The sequence below is a fragment of the Panthera uncia genome, chromosome A2 (genome assembly GCF_023721935.1).
Source record: "Panthera uncia isolate 11264 chromosome A2, Puncia_PCG_1.0, whole genome shotgun sequence".
In the NCBI taxonomy this organism is placed as follows: Eukaryota; Metazoa; Chordata; class Mammalia; order Carnivora; family Felidae; genus Panthera; species Panthera uncia.
Window position 1 is genome coordinate 149,347,064 of NC_064816.1, and position 20,738 is coordinate 149,367,801.

Consider the following 20,738-nt stretch of genomic DNA (forward strand, 5'->3'; position numbering starts at 1 on the left):
AAGGAGGAAGCAGATGAGAGCACACTGTGCAGCCTCCATCCCAGAGTTCACGATGCACACTGAGGGCGCTCAGGCATTTCCTGCATGAACATTTATTGAGCAACTCTGGTCTTCCAGGAAGCAGGAAGGAACAGAATGAGCAGGAGCGGGGAGGAGACTTTCTTCCTTTGAAACTACACAGGAGAGAAGAAAACACAGCATGACTAGGAAGGGCAGGCCAGGATAACCTTCCTCAACCTCGTGAGCATCCGAGACGTAGCTGCCAGAGAAGCTGTCATTTCCAAAGGAGCTTTCCCTATGGTCAAGGGAAAGGAAATTAATAAGAAAGTGAAGTTAGCAGTTCTTTAAAGCTGATTCCTTTGTAGGTGGCCAGAACTAGAATACGGAAATCTATCATGCAATATATCCTTTCGTTCAGAGCTGAGCATTTATCTATTTATAATTTCATTATACGTACAGCTTGGGGGCTACAGCTACAGAGAGGTCAGGGGAACACTCACCCAGCTGAGTTTCAACAGGGTAAGAAAATAATGTTGGTGTCAGGATACAAAGATGCTACCATACTGATAATGCGGACAGAGAGGAAACTCACAGCCGAATGTCAGAAGGAGGTTAAATCATAAAAATGGCATCCGTCTACAGACAACTCTTAAATTACAATCAGGCAACTCATCCAAACTTAGTATAATCTCACACAAAGGGGAAGGGAAAGTGTCCACAGAACGTAACAGAAATGAGGCCATTTCTGGGGCTAGCTGAACACTCTGGCAACACCGTAGGGTCAGTAAATGGTCAACAGCAGGAAATCATAAGGCATGAATCACCTTCTAGAACAAGAAACTCAGAGTACATATTTAAATAACCAGATGGACAGATATTTACTACAAAAGTCAGTTTATTTTCCCTTCCTGTGTTTCATATTTTCCCTTTTTTGTCAGTAATGAGCAATTAACTGATTGGAAATCTGCTTGATTAAATAACATTAACAAGTCCATAAACACATCACACTTTACAGTATAAAGTAAGAAGCTGAAAAATATTCCCTATCCCAATGTGAATTAGGCAGCCCTCAAAATTGCACATTTTCCCCCTAGTTTGTGTCCATAATTTAAAATATATATATATACAGAATGACTTTAACATATCGGTAATTAGTGTAGAATTCACAGCCTTGAAGACATACACACTACAAACTTCTAAAGAATAGATGCCTAGTCCTCAGGCCCTAGTAACCCATTAATATGATTCAAGGTCACATACCTAACACTTACTAGAACAAAAGATTTTTCCTCTAATTCTAGTCTTCTGCTGAGGTAACTCAAGGAACCCGGTCGTGAGAGAGATCAATTCTCTGAAAACAGGGCTAAGGAGATTAGCTTCCTAGTGGATCCTAACGTTCCCAGACAGCAAATCTGGGGTTGAGTACTTCAGTTGTGAGCTACACCTTGGAATGTTCACAACAACTGATGATGTACCTTATGGTCCTTGAAAGGAAGACTGAATACTTCCAGGAATCGAAGTAAATTTTGAATGAAGACAGAAGAGAATGAGCTGACAATAATTTGAAGATATTTCTGCATCCAGAGCTGAATAACTTTAGATCAGATACCGAGTGACTGAGCCAGTCACCATGTAGGGTGATTTTCCCACCACAGTTTAACAAAGGGATTCTTTGTCCAAGGCAGGCTTACGCTTGATCCAGCTTGAGCCCTCGACCAGGGTTTGATGCTTCAAAGATGAGCCGCTCTCTGCAAACTCATTATCAAAGCAAAATCCAATGATCCTTTCCTATTCATGGAGCCCGTCACTGATACGAACCATGTGCAACTGTCTCATGGTCACTCAACTTTCCAGGCTGGAGAATCCAGTCCAGTCCAGGTCCAATACAGTACTTAAGGTGAAAAGGATAAATCTCAACAGGCCAAGTACAGATGCTGGCAGATTCATAGGCCACTCAGTACGTTTATGGAACGACAGCAATAAAATCATCCACGATAATTTGTGTAGTGCAGAAAAACAGCCCAGCCTTCACCAATCGTCAGCGTCACAAGGTGAAAGAGGCTTGCCGATCTGAGGTTTCGTTGGAGCTCTTAAGACAACGCCCAAATAGGGTGAATTAAAAGAGATAAGAGTCCTGATGCGTCTCCCAGTGTTCTTTTCTCCTGCAGGCACCACTTACTCACTCAGTGAGTGAGCCTGTCGTCTTTGCATAAGATGGCGTATTTCCCTCACTATTAATGGTGAGATAAATAGAATTGTACAACTTGTCTGTGAAGAGAAAAAAGCAATTAAATATGCAGTGACAATTTAACAAATTCTGTTAGAGCACCATGTTTTGAACGGAATAATGAATTTGGACAATTACATTCATTATGACTTCGTGCAAAGATGACTTGATCTTTAATGAATTAAAAAAATGATTCCAAAAATCACAGTTAATATATTTTTTTAAAATTTAATGTTACACAGTCTCCAGAAAAAGAACTAATGTACACAAATTAAATGATTTGCCATAGGCAGAGCAAAAAATTGATACTAGAGCTCACTTTCTTTTTATTTTTTTAATTTTCTTTAAGTAAGTAAGTAATCTCTGAACCCAATGTGGGGCTTGAACTCATGACCCCAAGATCAAGAGTCGCATGATCTACTGACAGAGCCAGCCAGGCGCCCCTGGAGCTCACTTTAAAACGTGTTTCTTATAATGGATCCAGTTTTCTTTCTAGTACAATTTCTTGTGTGATCACACGACAGGTTCATAAGGAGATATCTCCCTCTATTTAGCACAGATGTCAGAAGTGGAACACAGGGACACACAGTCCAGTCTTCAGAAGCTAGAAGGCAGTTAGGCAGGAGAAGCGTCCTTTGTGACAGCAGACTACGCAGCCTTGAGGCAGCTCCAGAGAACTCCAGGCTCCTTGGACGAGGCTGGAGGGCCGTGTCTGGACCTGGGGCGATTGAGGTTGTCTCCAATTAGGATGCACTAGATTTAGGAGTGGGATATTAAATGCATCCCCTCCTGGATGAAGCTGTCACCGGACTCTCTCAGGGAGACCTGTCTCGAGCGCCATCTCACCAATAATGTAAGAGGTCAGGTCGCATGCTTATTCAACAGACAGCAACATTTTAAAATGGTAAGGCCTTATTCTGAATTGGCTATTTCCCAGAAAGTACACAATTCCAGCCAAGAATGTTCAAGGCACGACAAATATTTTCTCAAGAGATTCTCATCGTTTTAGAACCGACACACCACGGTATTAATTATAGCAATGCTTCTTTTTGAGCCTGATGTTGCTTGGGGTACACTGTAATTTCCTTCAGAATTCCAAACTATATTTAGCAGATAGAGAGTACCCGGGAAGAATACACCGGTTAACAGTTGGGGATACTTTCAGTAAGTCTCTCACCATTTTTTTTTTTTTTTTTTTTTGGAATTATACATGACAATACTCATGAGGCTTAGATCAAGGGCAAACTAAAGACCCATTCCCACCTTGAAAGAATGTATCTCATAGACTCATAAAATGTTACTTCTCACCACAGGGTCATTAAAACCCATCAGCAATTTTGCCAGTTTAAGAAGAGATTTAAGTAAATGCTTTGAACTAAATTAGTAAGAAAAACTACAAGTTAAAAAAAAAAAAAAAAGGCACACGCTCACTTACCATGAGAATGAAAAAGTAGAACACCCACATCCATCCCAGGTTGTCCTGGATCAAAGACACTAAATACTACAAGGGAGAAAAAGAAATTATGACATAATCCTTTATAAATTAATCACACGAAGTAGCTGAAAGGTGGATTAAACACAGCTCTTCCAGAAAGTGAGTTAGGATTTGTAGAATGGTTTTCAGTGTCCAAAGCTTTCACGTGTGTGTTCCTACTTAAAGATACCTGGCCTTCATCTTGTAAGCTGGCAGAGTCCAAATACAAAAACTGCAGAGCAGATGACAGGACTTCAGGTTTATTTTTATTCACTTTGCTACTAAGAGAGGAAAATTAACATCCTCAAGCCATTTCCGTTTAATCATTCTTTCTTCCAGTGAGAGGTACTGTAACTGAAGCTTTCAAAAACAGTTGGTCTTCCAAGAGCACTGTTCATTTTCGATTGTGTTATTTAAGCAGAGGATTTCTGTACAGTTTTAACATTCTACAGCATGTTCTTTGACTTTGTTTCAATTGCTGAAAAGGATCCATTAGCGTTTAACCCACCTTCTTTTTCAATTCTGACAAAATATATGTAACATAAAGTTAGCCATTTTATTCATCACTAAGTGTATGATTCAAAGGCATTGAGTACATTCACAATGTTGGACAACCATCACCACTATCTATTCCCAAAAATTTTCATCGCCCAAAACAGAAAGTCTGCACCCATTAAGCAGTAACTCCCCACCACCCCCTCTCCCGAGTCCCTGGTAACCTCTAATCTACTTTCTATCTCTAAGAATTTGCCTGTCCTAGATATTTCATGGTAGGTGGAATCACACACTATTTGTCCCTTTGTGTCTGGCTTATTCCACTGAGCATACTGTCTTCAAGATTGCAGCAGGTGTCAGAACACCATCCCCTTTTATGGCTGAATAATATTCTCTGGTGTGGACACACCACATTTTATTTATCTAGTCATCAGCTGATCAACATTTGGATTGTTTCCACCTTTTGGCTATTATGAATAATGCTCCAATGAACACTGGTATACAGACATGTGAGTCCTGTTTTCAGTTCTTTAAGGTATATTCCTAGGAGCGGAACTGCTGGGTCACACGGTAATTCCATGTTTCACTATCTGAGGAACCACTAAAGCATCTTCCAGAGTGGCTGCACCATTCTACATTCCCACCAGCGATGTCAAAGACTCCCAGCTTCTCCACATCCTCATAAGTACTTGTTATTTTCTGTTGTTGTTGTCCTTGTTTTAAATTACAGCCATCCTAAAAGGTGTGAAGTGGCATCTCACTGTGTTTTTTATTTGCATTTCCCTAATAGTGAAGGATCTTGAGAATCTTCACAAGTGTTTATTGGCCATTTGTACACATTTGTCATAAAGATTTGTCACTATGATTTCTTTTTTTAATTTTTTTTAACCTTTATTTTTTTTGAGACAGAGAGAGAGAGAGCATGAATGGGGGAGGGTCAGAGAGAGGGAGATACAGAATCCGAAGCAGGCTCCAGGCTCTGAGCTGTCGGCACAGAGTCTGACGCGGGGCTCGAACCCACGAACTGCGAGATCATGACCTGAGCCGAAGTCGGACGCTCAACCGACTGTGCCACCCAGGCGCCCTATGGTTTCTTCTTGAAGAGTTTTTTATTTATTTTAATGTTTGGGAGAGAGAGCTCATGTACGCACATGCACACGTGAGCAAGGGAGGGGCAGAGAGAGGGAGAGGGAGAGAGAGAGAATACCAAACAGGCTCCGTGCTGTCAGCGCAGAACCCACAGCAGGGCTTGATCTCAAAAACCATGAGATCATAACCTGAGCTGAAATCAAAAGAGTCAGACCTCAATCAACCGAGTCACCCAGGCACCCCTCTTCTAAGAGTTTTCATGGTTTTAGCTCTTAAAGTTAGGTATTTAATCCATTTTGCATTAATTTTTTGTCTATGCTACAAGGCAAGGGTCCAACTTCATCCTTCTGTGTGTGTGAATATCCAGTTTTCCCAGCACCATTTGGTGAAGAAACCATTCTTTCCCCATTGAATGGTCTTTGTGCCCTTGTCAAAAATCAACCGACCACAGGTGTGAGTTTCACACATGTTCTTCCATCACACACTACCAGTGAAATTCGTAAGCAAACAAATTTAAAAGCCAAACAAGTGAGGGGCACCTGGGTGGCTCAGTTAAGCATCCGACTTCAGCTCAGGTCACGATCTCACTGCCTGTGAGTTCAAGCCCTGCATCGGCCTCTGTGCTGACAGCTCAGAGCCTGAAGCGTGCTTCAGATTCTATGTCTCCCTCTCTCCCTGCCCCTCCCTGACTTGCACTCTGTGTCTCTCTCTCTCTCTCTCTCACTCTCAAAAATAAACAAACATTAAAAAGCAAAACAAGTGAGTGATTTACCCTAGATTATGAAACTATGCGATCTGGTCGCTCATTAAGGAGCTCAGAGCAGTGCTCCCGTGTCTTTCTGTTACTTTATCTTTCTTTTAAGTAGTTTTATTGACGTATAGTTTATATAACATAAAGTTCACCCATGCAGCTCAATGGTTTTGAGTATACTTACAGAATTGTGCAACCATTACCATAATCTAATTATAAGCCATTTCTATCACCACCACCACCCCGCCCTCCCCCCCACAAAGAGACCTCGTACCTATCAGTAGTCACTCCTCAGGCCCACCTGCTCCCAGGCAACCACTACTCTCTTTCGCCCATTTTGGATAGATTCGCCCATTTTGGATATCTCACATGAATGAAATCATTTACAGTATGTGGTCTTTTGTAACTGGCTTCTTTCACTTAGCATAATATTTTTTAGGTCCACCTATGTAACATCTATCCTCTTTTAAGTGCCAGATACCCTCTTAAAAATACTACTCCATCATCATGAATACACCACATTTTGTTCATCCATTCTTCAGTTGGTGGACATTTGAGTTTTTTCTAATTTTTAGCTGTTATGAAAAATCCAGCTATGAACATACGTGCACACGGGTTCATATGGACACGTGTGCTCATTTTTCTTGGGTAGACACCACGATTTAACCTTACTGATCCCCGACTGTGTGTCATAAACACACTAAGCATTGGAGGAAAGAAACAGTTCCTGTTTGCAAGGAATGCAGTCTGGCATAGACAGATAAACCAGGAAGCGGGATGCCCCATGACAAGCGGGAGCCCACTTGGTGCTCACCAAGTGCTATGGAAACTGAGAGGGCAATTTTCTTGTGAAGTCAAGGAAACGTGGGGAAAGAAAGCTGTTCAGGGTGAGTTAAGAGAGCTGGGACAAAGCTCATCAAGTTTCTGATATTAAGTCACAGTTTGGGATTTCATGCCCCGAGCAATGGGAAATTACTCAAAAATCAACATGGAAGAGGAATGAATAAAGCTAACAATGATTCACTCCTGACCCACTTCCCTGACCACCAAAGTAAACCCAACGCTAACCCACATACACAGTTAGGGATCCAAATACTGGCAGTGAGGCACCCTACACAAAAATAAGCTCCTTGAAATGCTCATTGTAACATGCCTACTTGGTTAATGCAGGAAACATCAGTGAGAAACGAGAACCTGAAATACAGTAGTGTCAGAAAAGGATGTCCAATACAACCACCCCTGATCGCTTACATGAACACGAAGACCTCTGAACTGGTAGCCAACAGCATTCTTTGGTTTCTATTCCAGAGCACAATCAAGTAAGCAAATTTCTCCTACTTTTTGTTGGATTTTTCTTCCTCTTCAGTCTCATCATCAAATATGCTAATAAGCACATCAATCACATCGATCAGTCGTTCTACAACAACTCAACAGATGCTGGAAGGTCTACTGTGTGCCAGGAACTGTTCTGTGTACTGGGGCTACAGCAGAACACAATGCAAAATGCTGCCCTCGTGATGCTTACAACATGGTGGGGGAGTCAGACATTCACAAATAAATATACAAGATACGGCTGAGTAGTGATATGCATCAAGATGGCTTATCTTCCTCAATTCTTGCTCTCTCATTAACCACCAGCAATCCGGCATCGGTGATCTAGCCCCACAGAGCAAGCCAAACAGCAATATTCAGGTCCGATGATGACCTGTCAAAACTAAGAGCGTTTTCGATTCCATTCTCCTTCTCTGGCCTCTCTATACCTATGACCTTACTGACTAACACCTCCCCTTTCCTACACGTCACCCTGCTGACTTCCTGTTTCTTCGACCACTGGGCAGCCTCTGAGATTTTGTCTATATTTTCCTTCCCCATTAAATATCTCATTCACTTCCAAAGTTTCAACTATTTTATCTATGCAGATGATTCTCTGATCCTTATTTTTGCAAAAGCAGCACTCAATGTGCTGGAAAGGTATAACCTAAGAGAGGCATGACTCACAACTGTCCCAAAGAAAAGGTTGAATTTAAGCAAAACAAGATCGATTTGAGTTGTTCTGACTACTTATTGTAGGCCAATCTTAGCCCAGACGATCTCAAGTTTAGAGTGCATCACAATCACCAGGAAGGCTTTTTGAAACGCAGATCTCTATGTTCTAAATCAGCAAGCCTGTGGTAAGCTTAGCGTTCTGTACTTTAATAAATCACCTAGATGATCCTGACCCAAGACTTTAATGAACCGCCCTTTGAGACACAGCCATTGGAAACAGAGAAAATGACTCAGAGCAGCTGCCAGAGTCCGTGGCGATTTCTGGTAGGGATCCACGTGAAGAACGTGTGTGTCTGGTAGGAGAGAGGAGGTAGGGTGTGCATGCCAGGTGGGGGATAACGAGAAGCATGTGTCTCAGGGCCCCGCAGACTGCCAAGTTCAGGCTAGGAAGAAAGGAGTAGCAAACTGGGACTGAGAGCTGTCTTATGAGGTGTCAGCTAATTTCCAGACAGGAAGAATCTGGATATTAAAGTGGGAAGAAGAAACTAAAAAACGCAGAAAGACCTTCCATATCAGGTCACATTAGCTGACCTCAGAGGAGATTAGCAACGTAAGGCTTTACGGGAAAGTGTCCTGTATAGCACTAGAGTGCCACCTACTGTGGCCCGGTGGGCAGATGTAAATTCTTGGACCATTGACAGACTACTCACCACTCAGTTTCACCCCCTCTCCTGTTCTCTCACCTGGCCTACCGCTGCTCCAATGCTTCCGGTTCCATCAACAATTCCTGTGACGGTCGCCAAAGCCTCACTGCTCCCTTGGATCAGCTCTTGGTGACCCAGGTCCGCAGAAATAGCAGAGCTAATCATATTAGAAGGTCCACCAATAAAAAATCCTGAAGTCATAAACAAAACAGGTTCTCATTAACACACTATTCTTAACACCACTAGAAATCTACTGGACAAGATAAGCTCTTATCCAAACATTTTTTTTTAATGTTTATTTATTTTTGAGAGAGAGACAGAGTGTAAGCAGGGAAGGGGCAGAAAGAGAGGGAGACATAGAAGCAGGCTCCAGGCTCTGAGCTGTGAGCACAGAGCCTGACGTGGGGCTCGAACTCACGAGCCGTGAGATTATGACCTCACGGTCATAGGGAGATTATGAGCCAAAGTCGGATGCTTAACCCACTGAGCCACCCAGGCACTCCTCAACATTTTAATCAATATGCTGAAGAGAAACAGTGAAGGGGGGGGATGAAGAAACCAGTAAAAATGAACATTCTCCCAGATAATGACATCTTCAAACTAGCTGGCATCTGTTTTTCTGAAAGTCCTACTTGAATTACGTGATACGGCAGTATATTTTTATAAAAGCCAAAGATACAGAAAACACAGTGAACATACAGCCTTTCTAATGCTGCAAAGGCTGCGTTCATTAGTAACCAATTACACTCGCTTGTCGACTTCTACTACGGTAGAGCTGTGTCAACTGAGCATCTGACTATCCAAATTCAACCACACGTACTGAAAATAAGAGTGAAGAGAAGCAGCTCCACAAGCGGCGCAGATGGTTGTTCTCAGCCACCGCCCCCCGCAAGGCTGTCTGAGGACTGAGCAGAGGCTGGCCCGTGTGAATCTGTTCGCGCGGCTGGAATGAGCTCCATGTGCCTCACGTATCACGAGCAGCTCTCACTCTCCTGAGTATGATCTAAAGTTTAAGAGTCATTTTTCTATACCATGGCCCTGATTACACTCAACTGTTTCATCTGCTGCTCCAGTGGAGAAACACTGGCCAATTCCAACACTGAAAGCTGGTGAACTGGTTTCTAACGTGCCATCTTCCTAAGTCGCTTCTAGAAGTAACAGGGGAAGCTGAGGCCAATCAAAAAATACTAGAGGGGCGCCTGGGTGGCTCCGTCGGTCCAGCGTCCGACTTCGGCTCAGATCATGATCTCGCGGTCCTCAAGTTCGAGCCCCGCGTCGGGCTCTGTGCTGACAGCTCAGAGACTGGAGCCTGCTTCGGATTCTGTCTCCCTCTCTCTGCCCCTCCCCCACTCGTGCTCTGTTTCTCTCTCTCTCTCTCTCTCTCTCAATCTCTCTCTCTGTCAAAAATAAATGAACTTAGGGGCGCCTGGGTGGCTCCGTCGGTTGGGCGTCCGGCTTTGGCTCAGGTCATGATCTCACGGTCTGTGGGTTCGAGCCCCACGTCGGGCTCTGTGCTGACAGTTTGGAGCCTGGAGCCTGCTTCAGATTCTGTGTCTCCCTCTCTCTCTCTTCCCTACCCCTACTCATGCTCTGTCTCTTTCTGTCTCAAAAATCAAAATAAACATTAAAATTAAAAAATAATAATAAAATAAATAAATAAATAAACTTAAAAAAAAATAAAGTAAAAAAAAGTACCAGAAAATCTCTGTCAAAAGGGACTGCTTCTCTAACAACAGGACTGAAGAGGTCACATAAGAGCAGAGAAACGGAATCTGAAGTAGACAGTTTTCCTTTTACCATGTGAGTTCTCCATAACGAAGGGTTAGTATTACTCAAACTGAAAGAGCACACAGTTTCCCTCTCTTCTTTTTATTTACAGAGGAGTAGTAATAGTACAACGAAACGGAGCCACACAACATACCTGTAACCGCCATCAGAAGTGCGTTAATGGACTTATCGTTTGGAGAACCTATGAGGAGGGACACAGAAACAGCGTGCTGACTTCAAGAACGGATTACACGGGCCCGCACCGAACAGCACACAAAGATCTGGATCTCGGTGACCTCACAGATCACTCCCAGAGACAACAAAGGGCTACAAGTCTTTCACCGCCTGCCCTAACTTTTATTTGTAATGTCTGCCACTTGCTGGTGCTCGAGCTAATGAGACTTCTAAAAGCTAAGGAAAAACTCTACTCCCTTCTCAGCAGCATCTTAAGGGACATATACCAAACCTACTAATTACCATCTCTCCTCTTTTGAAACCCTTTCCCTTTTATTGTTTTATTGCCTCTAATGCTGGCCCTCTGGAGCCTACCCTCAAACAAAGCATATACACTCCCAAGCAAGCTTTTAAACAAACCAACAAAGCAGAAGAGATGCCAGTTTCCTCCCCAACACAAATAAAACTACGTGATGATACTTTTACCAGGCATTTACAGGACCATACAAAGGTCTCAGATCAGCCTTTGTAGCCGGTCTCAAGGATCTCCCTGGCGTTGATCGCTGACTCATGGCAAAGGCCTTAGTCCTAAGAGATCAGAAAAATAATTGAATTGCAAGGGAATACTCACGGCTATATCCAACGAGGGACCCAACTGCCAGAAGCAGACTCAGAGCTAAAACCGGGGCTCTCTTCTGTAATACGTCAGAGACGAAACCTTGCAAAGTTCCACCTGTAAAGCACAAGGAGCCCATCACAATCAAAATCGTTTATCATTTAGCTCAGTTACCTGAAACTCATTCACCATGTACCCCCTACCTGCTATAGGATCCTGAGACTGGTCCACCCAAAAAGAGGGCTGACTCTCCTAAAAAGCTTCCACCAGGGCTTCCTTTTAGGAAGAATGCCTGACTGTTAATTGCCATGATGGATGACAGGGACAGGACACCATGAATCAGACAGCAAAATAAGGAAAAATCATCAAAACCACCCACTGTCTCTTGCTGTTCTCCCTTTTCAAACCAGATGTGAAGGCTTTTCCTAATTTTTCTGCTTTTTATTTTAAAAGATACGGGGTGCCTGGGTGGCTCAGTCAGTTAAGTGTCCGACTTCGGCTCAGGTCATGATCTCTCAGTTTGTAACTTTGAGCCCCACGTCGGGCTCTGTGCTAACACCTGGGAGCCTGGAGCCTGCTTTGGATTCTGTGTGTGTGTGTGTGTGTGTGTGTGTGTGTGTGTGTGTGTCTGCCCCTCCCCCACTTGCGTTCTGTCTCTCTCTCTCTCTCAAGAATAAATAAACATTAAAAAAAATTGTTTTAAGATGATTCATTAGGGGCTCCTGGATGGCTCAGACAGAACCTGCTTGGGATTCTCTCTCTCTGTCTCTCCCTCTTTCTTTTGTGCATAGGCCCGCCCTCTGCCCCTCCCCTTGACTCACGCACGTGTGCTTGCTCTCTCTCTCTCTCTCTCTCTCTCGCTCTCTCTCTCTCCCAAAATAAATAAGCATTAAACAAACAAACAAAAAAAAAAGATGATTCATTGAAGACCATGCCTCACAGGCTATTAGTAGCAGCCAATAAATGTTCACTAAAATTAAATGCAGTGATTATGGTCTGGTGATAATGCACAGGCCAGGATCTTTAAAAAGAGGTGATGTGAATCCTTCAAACAACAAGGTCACCTTTAGATACAGCCCCATTTCGAGTTCTAGGGACTATGGGACATCTGGTACATCCTCATCAGACAGCAGGATCCAGAGGTATGAGCAGGTCTAAAGGTGACAGCCTCACCTTTGGCTCTGTATCTAAGGCTAAGGGCAGACAAGTTCAAGTACAATAACAGGGTATTGCCTGAGGATGCACTGCTCTCACGTGCTCAGGACAGTTTAGCCTTACCACAATTCTAAATCCAAACAGCACAGAAAAGATGCTAAGGTTTTGCCACAGCAACAGCAGTAACACCCACTACCGCAGTCTGTACTGCTGTCTTGTTTTAAAGTTTCTCCCGTACCTGTTTATACTTCCAGCTATAGCAAAAAGTTACCATTAAAATCTGCTGTGTACAATGAAACAGCTGCAAAATGCGCCTAGGAATTAATCCCGCTATTATTCCTACCTCTACGGTCTGACAAAATCTACACACTAAGCTAGTATCTCCCCTTCTTTGGTGTGGGTGGTGGGAAAGGTGGTGGGAAATAGATCAAATGAACACATTCACATTCTAACTCGGATCCCTGGCGTGTGATTAGCTTTAGAGCTCAGATATCACTTGCAAGTGTACGAAAGGGTTACATTTAAAGAGATCACGGAGGGAAACATCACTGTGCTTCCCAACACAAAAGAACTGATCCATAAACAAAGAACGGAGAAACAAGAGCCCTATAAATCACAGGGCTGCCGGGGGCTGGCTCTTCTTTTCTATGGATTCTTTTTTTTTTTTTTTTTTAAGAGTTTGTGTGTTTACTGATTGGACACTTTAGGAAAAATGGCTGTGGACTAAGTAATAAAACTTTAAAGGATGTCAGATTTCATAACCCAGTAAAATATTACTAGTGACTAACTCCCCTTACAGAAAAAGATGCATCTGGCCTTACCTATAATTCCTCCAACATCGTACCAAATGGACAGCTTGTCAGCTTCAGCCTCCTTCCATCCAAAGTTGTTACTCAGATAAAAGGGCAACCAGAAGAAGAAGGAGTAATTTACCAACTTCAAGCAGGCATAGGCCAGTGAATACTACAAGAAAAACATTCGACTATCAGGGAGAACAAATAGCACAGCAGGACCACAATTTTTAACATAATTAAAAAAGCAAAACCAGACACAGGAGTTTGGGATGAACCCACCTGATTCTAGAATTAAACATTTCTATAGATTCCCTGACTTTGCCTAGTCTCCCTCTTCTCTTTATCCCCATTAGCTTCCAGAAAAGCACATGCAGCAGGCCTTTAGAACAAGAACACATAGGACTATTTCTTGACTGTCCCCAATTTCTTCTCCTTCCAGTTCTCCGGTAGAAGCAAACCAGTGTTTTGAACCTAAAAGGCAGGGCATTTACTCGTGTTTCTTTATTTAGACAAAGATAAAAGCAAAAGAAATCCAAATCCATATCATTAACCAAAAGCAAAGAAATCCAGTAAGCATCTCGGCTTTTCTTCCAAGCAGCCAAACCTTTCTGGTTCATCTACTTCCTGCAAAGTTAACATTACGAACAGTGGAGGGCAATAGGACTACACTCCAGTTTCAAGGTCCAAAAAAAGCATCAACGTTAAAACTATTTTCATATTATGGTGTCCAAAGGCTTTATATTCCAGTGGAAAAGAAAAAGTATCTTTGGTGAGTCAGCAATGAAGGAACACGATGGCCATGGGCCTCGTGACTCTACTTGGAGGAATAAAAGATGGCAGCGGGGCTAAGACTCCTATATTCAACACATTATTACCAGGAAATCCTGACATTTAGCATCAAAGGAAAAAGGGGGAGGAGCAGAGAGACCAGACTTCAAAGGGTGTCTGGCTAGTATATTCTTTTCCCTGGAGCTGCCAGTTATTCCCTAGGTATCACTTGTTTTAAAACAGCTTCCCTGGCAGGGCAACAGCCACCCCCTAGAGAGCTAAATCCCAATCATGAGGGCGTTTTGTCCAGACAGCCTGCTGCAGAGACAAAGGAATTAAGTTAACTAGATTTCCTCTGCATCCCTGCCTGTGTCAGGGAACAATCGCTTGTGAAATACAAAGGAATAGGAAAAAAAAAAAACACAACAACAGATTTTTAAGTCCTGTCCCAGAAATTAAACTATTACCAGCAAAGTATTTTAATAACTAGTTAAAAATTACTAATCACTAGCATGAGAACAGGCCTAAAGGAACCTGCATTTCTCTAGTATAATATATCACCTTTGGTGACAGAATTGTGGAAACTCACACTTACATTTTAACTTATAGTTCACTATCTGTTTGCTAATATCGGTCATCTCGGCTTGGAGGCAGAGGTCAGAGGGAACAAGTATGTATGAGAAAGGACAACCTGCAGGCTCTGAATCTAGCTGAGGGGTTACATTGTAAAGCACCATTAGACAATAAAATAAACAAAACCGGGTGCTTGTTCACAATACAATAACCCAATGTTCTAGGCCCCGGGGAAGGCTGGTTTACTTTCCACTCCAGAGGGAAGGGGAACAGAGACACAGGATGGGCTGAGGGACTTATCCCAGGCCTCACACAGAGTTAGTGGGTAAGCCGGACACATAACCTAGGCCTCTTAACTTCCACTCCCGTGCTAGAGGGCCCGAAACATCAAGACAGAAAAACTGCAGCAGAAGGGATTTAGTTTAGACGTTAGACGGTTCTCCTGACTGTAAAGGTTTTGGAAACACTGGAATGCATTACCAAGAAATACTGTGGAGTAATGTGCTCTGGACCTTTTAATAAAAGGGCAAACAATTTTGTTCCCGGAATGATAAGAATATAGGCAAAGAAGGCAGACTGAAATGGACCATTCAAAACCCCCTCTTGGTCTACATGTAATTCTATAATACTTCAACAAATCAAAAAGAATGTATTTAAAAACACCAATTTCGGGCACCTGAGTGGCTCAGTTGGTGAAGCTTCCGACTCTTGATTTCGGCTTAGGTCATGATCTCACAGTTTGTGAGACTGAGCCCCATGTCAGGCTCTGCCTGCTTGGGTTTCTCTCTCTCCCTCTCTCTCTCTGCTCCTCCCCTGTGTATGCGTGCATGTGCTCCCCCTCTCTCCTGCTCTCATTCAAAACAAATAAACATTAATAAACAAAAACCAAAAAAAACATTAATTCTGCCTTCTTACTTGAATGCTAGGTCAGGGTCAGCACACTGGAGCTCACGGGCCAAACCTGTCCACACCCATTTGTTCCATACCATCCAGGGTTTCTTGCTTCCTGGACGTGAGTAGTTGTGGTAGAGCCTGTACAATCCCCCCTCCAAAGTTAAAAACATTTACTATCTGGCTCTTTACAGAAAATGTACACTAACCCCTGCATTAGACTGCGGATAAAATTTCAAGTCTAGAAACAAGCTGAGGGTCACTATCCAATATTCCTCTGAACATATACTCCTACAATAAAGTATCAAAAAGAAGCTAAACACTTAAAGATGCTTTATCCTAGGGAGGGTTCACATTCAGGCCACAATATCTCACTGGTGGTAAGGAGATCTGAGGGGCCCTTACCGGTATAACTCCAGGAAGACAACAGGCCTGATAAAAGCTGATTGCCTTGACTTGGGTAGTAGTGCTGCCTTCTTGAATGGAATAATTAGGTTCGTATTCATCTTCGTTTTCGGCACCATTAATTAATGGCCTGTGTGAGTCTTCTTCAAAATTTTCTTCTGCCTCAATACCTGGGATACCTGCAACCAACAGTAACAGCCACCATTTATAGAATGCCTTCTAGATGCCCGGCACTGGGCTGAGGGTTCTGCATGTATCGTTGCTCGTGCGGTTGGTGTTATTTTCATTTCCACATTACAGAAGAAGCAACTAAGGTTCAGAGGCCAAGGTCAGCTGAGGTCGGCTAAGATCACACAGCTAATAAGCCACAAAGCCAGGACTCTGATTCTACTTTACCTGGCTTCAGAGCAATGCCTTTTCAACTACTTCACACTCTCTCTCTTACATTAAAAAAAAAAATAAAATAAAGTGTTCACTACACACGAGTAAGCTGACATGTCTCTTCAAGAACACTCAAAAGACGGACTTGTACATTTATTTGCTTCTGTGGTTTTGCTCGTACATATTCTGTATGTAACCACAGATGAGTATCACACTAAATTACTTTTACGAAGGACAAGAAATGTCTGAAGAAGTGAAATGAGAAACATTCCATGCTAGTTTCCAGTCAGTATTCTCGATTACAAAGCTCATTTGTCAATGAAGAGTCTTCCCTGAATCCAGGAAGGTGAGCCTCGCTCCCCCCCAACGTCCGCAGCTGTGCTGGGAGAGCCACCCACGGGGTCTACTGGACACACAGAGCAACGCCACTCCTCTAAGTCACTGAAAGGGGGTCACAGTTCTCCTAGGGAACAAGAACCTGGCCGTGCAGGCCTCACCCATCACCATAAGATGTTCTGAACAGAAAGGCCGCTTCTCCTCACCAATTTCTTCTGGTGACACCAGGAGTCCAAAGAAGATGATGATCCCACCAGCAAACTGCACCGCCGCGGTCACCAGAAAGGCATACTGGAGAAGAGAGGAGAGAGGTGCTTCCTTACCCATCTGGGGGATTCGTTCAAGCACATTCATTAGAAGCACCCATGGGGCAGGTGGGGAGCTGGGCAGGAAGAACAGGGAGACTGGCAAGGAAATGGCCCGTGCCAGGCACAGAGCTGTTTCGCGTGTTTTCCCAGGCATCTTCCCCACGAGGCTCAAAGAGCACAATTAAAGTCCCAGGGACACTGAGTGGTACTACAATTGTGAAATCAGGACTGGCTCCCAAATCCTCATTCTTCGCACCACACAGCCTCCCACAAGAGACAGTATCTGCCCCCACAAACATTCTATCCGGTTGAGGGGATTAAACAATACACCAAACAATAACACAAGGCATCAAGCAGCCGAATAGATGAGAAGGCCCGGTCCTAATAAGAAACACAAAGAGAAGGAAACAGCTAATGATGCCGATATAGCAAGACAATGTCTTAAGGAAGAGCTAAAACAGGCAGCGGACGGTCTTTCCCAGCACGACTGAAGCAAAGAGGGCTGGGAACTGGGTAGAAAGTCTCCTACATGGTCAAAGCAGATGGCTTGTGCTGAGGGACAGTAGGGAATAAAACTGATAGGAAAAGGTGAGATCAAGATGAAAGAACCTCAAAAGCCAGGCTGCAGAGCTGAATTCTGTTTAATAGAGAATGGAACCTGATGTGGAGAGACAGCCTAAATTTCTGGAAAAGACGGTGACACGTTAGCGTTTCCAGAAGTCAAACCTGGGAGCAGCACACAGGGTGAACCAAAATTCCCATCTGAAGCAATGAGTATAATCCAGATGCAAATCTAAGAAGCCTAGAATAAAGGTGACTGGGAGTGCACAAAGGACCTCCCATTGACCCTAACTAGACAAAAATTCTTCTGAGACCAAACCTTTGGTGAACTATTTAAAGATTTATTTATTTTTAGGGGCACCTGAGTGGCTCAGTCGGTTAAGCATCCGACTTCAGCTCAGGTCATGATCTTGCGGTCTGTGAGTTCGAGCCCCGTGTCAGGCTCTGTGCTGACAGCTCAGAGCCTGGAGCCTGTTTCAGATTCTGTGTCTCCCTCTCTCTCTGCCCCTCCCCCACTCACACTCTGTCTCTCTCCAAAATAAATAAACATTTTTTAAAACTTAAAGATTTATCTACTTTTTAAAAGATTAACTTACTTACGTTATTTAGGCTTTAAAATACATATACTTTCACATGATCCAAGCAACAAAAAGTAGATTGTATAGTAAAAACTCTCCTTCCCACCTCTTCTCCCATCCACTTAATCCTCATTTTCCCAACATATGACCATTGTTATTTGATTTCTACTTCCCAGAGACTGTTTTAGAAACACAAGCGAATATAAATATATACTCTAACTTTTCCGCCATTCTACAAAAATGGCTTCACTCAATACACGCTGTTCTGCACCCTCTCTTTCTTCACTTAACATACCATTGAGAACTTTCCCTATCAGGACGGAGAAAGCTTCCAAATTCTAATTTATGGCCTTCAGCCTTCCGTTGAAGAGGATGTCACAGTTTATTTCCCTACTGGTTCACATTTGTCATCAATTTTTGTTATTACAAACAATGTTGAAATAACCGTATAGAAATATTACCTTGTATATGTGGAAGTATATTCACCCCTGGGATTACTTACTGGAGGTGGAACAGCTCAGTTAGAGCAGCTGTAATTTTGATGGACAGTCTCATAGTGACTCCGGGGGGGGGGGGGGGGCTCAATGCTTGTTTACATTCTCATAAACACAAGATGCTATCAAACTTATGGATTCTTACCAATATAACAAGTAAACAGCATAGTTCCTTTCTTTTTTAGTGTAGTTTTAATTTGCATTTCTCTACCAACTAACACCTACGCTCCATAAAGGCAGAGATTTTTCTCTTTTCTGGCCAGTGCTCTACTCCCTACTGCCTAGGAGCACTTAGACTGCAATGCATATTTATTGAATGAATAAGTTACAAATAAAGTGGCATATTTTGTCATATATTTCGAAACCATTTCTATTTCTTTTTCATGAACTACACATTCAAATCCTTTACCCTCCTTTCTATTTGTTGTTGATCTTTTTATTATCAATTTGCAGACACTCTTTACATAGGAGGGAGATTAGTTCTTTATCTGTAACATGAGTTGCAAAGACTTTTCTCCCAATTGATTATACTGTCTTTAGACTTGGGCATTTTTCCCATGAATAATCTCTATGTTTGGATTTATCAAAAGTTTGTCTACTTTTAATACAAGCCTTGCCCCACCCAAACATAGCTCTACATAGTTTTAAATAGCCATGGTACTATTTCCTAAAAAACAAAATATATTTATATACTCAAGAAAAAGCTAGAAAGAAATACCTACCTCATAACCATATTGCAGAACAGAAGAAGCTAGGCATGCTCCCAAAATATTGCCCACTGATGCACAGGCACTCCAGAGACCAAAAACAACTCCTCGTCTACGAGAACAGTAGAAAACAGAAAACAATACAATCGGAAGGAATTCTGATGCAGTTCCCATACAAAATGGCCAAAATGGTGGAAGTCCACATTACAAAGATCAACATTCTATCTTAAGATGTTTTTAAAGTACACCCAAATGACAAAACATCATGTTCCTTAAGGATATTATTAAACTAAAGCTCATTTCGGGGTGCATCCCAAGATACTGTGAAGAGATTTTTGAAAGTAAGCCACAGATTGGGAGGAAATATGTGCCTATCACTGATTTAATAAAAGACTTGCATTTGAAATATAAAGAACTCTCAAAACTCAATAATACAAAACAATCCAGGGGCGTCGGGCTGGCTCAGTCAGTGGAGCATGCAACTCTTGATCTCAAGGTTGTAAGTTGGGTGTAGAAATTACTTAAAAAAAAATTTTAAATCCTAAGGGGAAAAAAATCTAATACAACATTAAAGAGTATGAATCTACAATTATCTCAAATAAAAAGTTTTAAAAAAGAAGCTTCATGCACACAAAAATATGATGCAAGTAAGCACCTAAAAAGATACTGGACACCATCAGATATTAGGGAAATGCAAATGAAAACCACAGTGATGTAGCACTGCACACCTACTAGAATAGCTGAAGACAAAAAAGACCACATATACCAAGTGCTGGCAAGAACACACAGCAACTAGAACCCTTACACTCTGCTGGCAGCAATGTAAAATGGTAAAACCACTTTGGAAGAGACTGCCAGTTTCTTAAAAAGATAAACACACACCGACCACGTGACACAGACATTCTACTTTGAGGTATTTATCCAAGGAAAATGAAAGCATATGTTCTTATAAGGATTTATACACAAATATTCACAGGGGCTTTGTCTGTAATAACCAAAAACTGAAAACAACCCAAACGTTCAACAACAGCCGAAAAGATAAACAAATGGTGATATAATAGGTTACTACTTGGCTAAAAAAAGGAATGAACTATCGATACATATGATATGAATGAACCTCAGAATAATTACATTGAATGAAAGCAAACAAGAAACCATATACTGTATGATTCTATTTATATAAAATTTTAGAAAATGCAAAGTAATCTAAGGTGACAGAAAGCAGACCAACAGTTGCCTGGAGACAGCAATGGGAGGGAGGGAGAAGGTAGCAGGAGTGGTGGAGGAGAGGACTTAACAAAACGGCAAGAGGAAACTCTTGGGGGTGATGGATATGTCCATTTTCTTAACTGTGGTGGTGGTTTTAAGGACGTATGCATGCCAACACTCATCAAAATGGTACATCTTAAATCTGTGCAGCTTATTATATACCTTAATAAAGCCATTAAAAAAAAAAAATAGGTAAACCAAGAATCTAGTGGAAGGGAACCTAGCTACCACAACG

General features: G+C 42.4%; 1 protein-coding gene across 4 annotated transcripts in view; it reads right to left on the minus strand.

Annotated features, from left to right (window-relative positions):
• Positions 1 to 1,115: 1,115 nt before the first annotated feature.
• SLC37A3 (solute carrier family 37 member 3) overlaps positions 1,116 to 20,738 on the minus strand; it is a 44,010-nt gene continuing 24,387 nt past the window's right edge. For 3 of the 4 annotated variants that reach the window (XM_049643047.1, XM_049643048.1, XM_049643046.1), the window contains 9 exons: positions 19,250 to 19,346; positions 16,793 to 16,877; positions 15,870 to 16,048; positions 13,260 to 13,401; positions 11,299 to 11,400; positions 10,648 to 10,695; positions 8,766 to 8,917; positions 3,663 to 3,728; positions 2,278 to 2,945 (listed from right to left, as the gene is read on the minus strand). In XM_049643047.1, the coding sequence (XP_049499004.1) occupies positions 2,832 to 2,945; positions 3,663 to 3,728; positions 8,766 to 8,917; positions 10,648 to 10,695; positions 11,299 to 11,400; positions 13,260 to 13,401; positions 15,870 to 16,048; positions 16,793 to 16,877; positions 19,250 to 19,346 (985 nt within the window). In that variant the 3' untranslated portion in view covers positions 2,278 to 2,831. The other variant, XM_049643049.1, reaches the window with a different exon arrangement.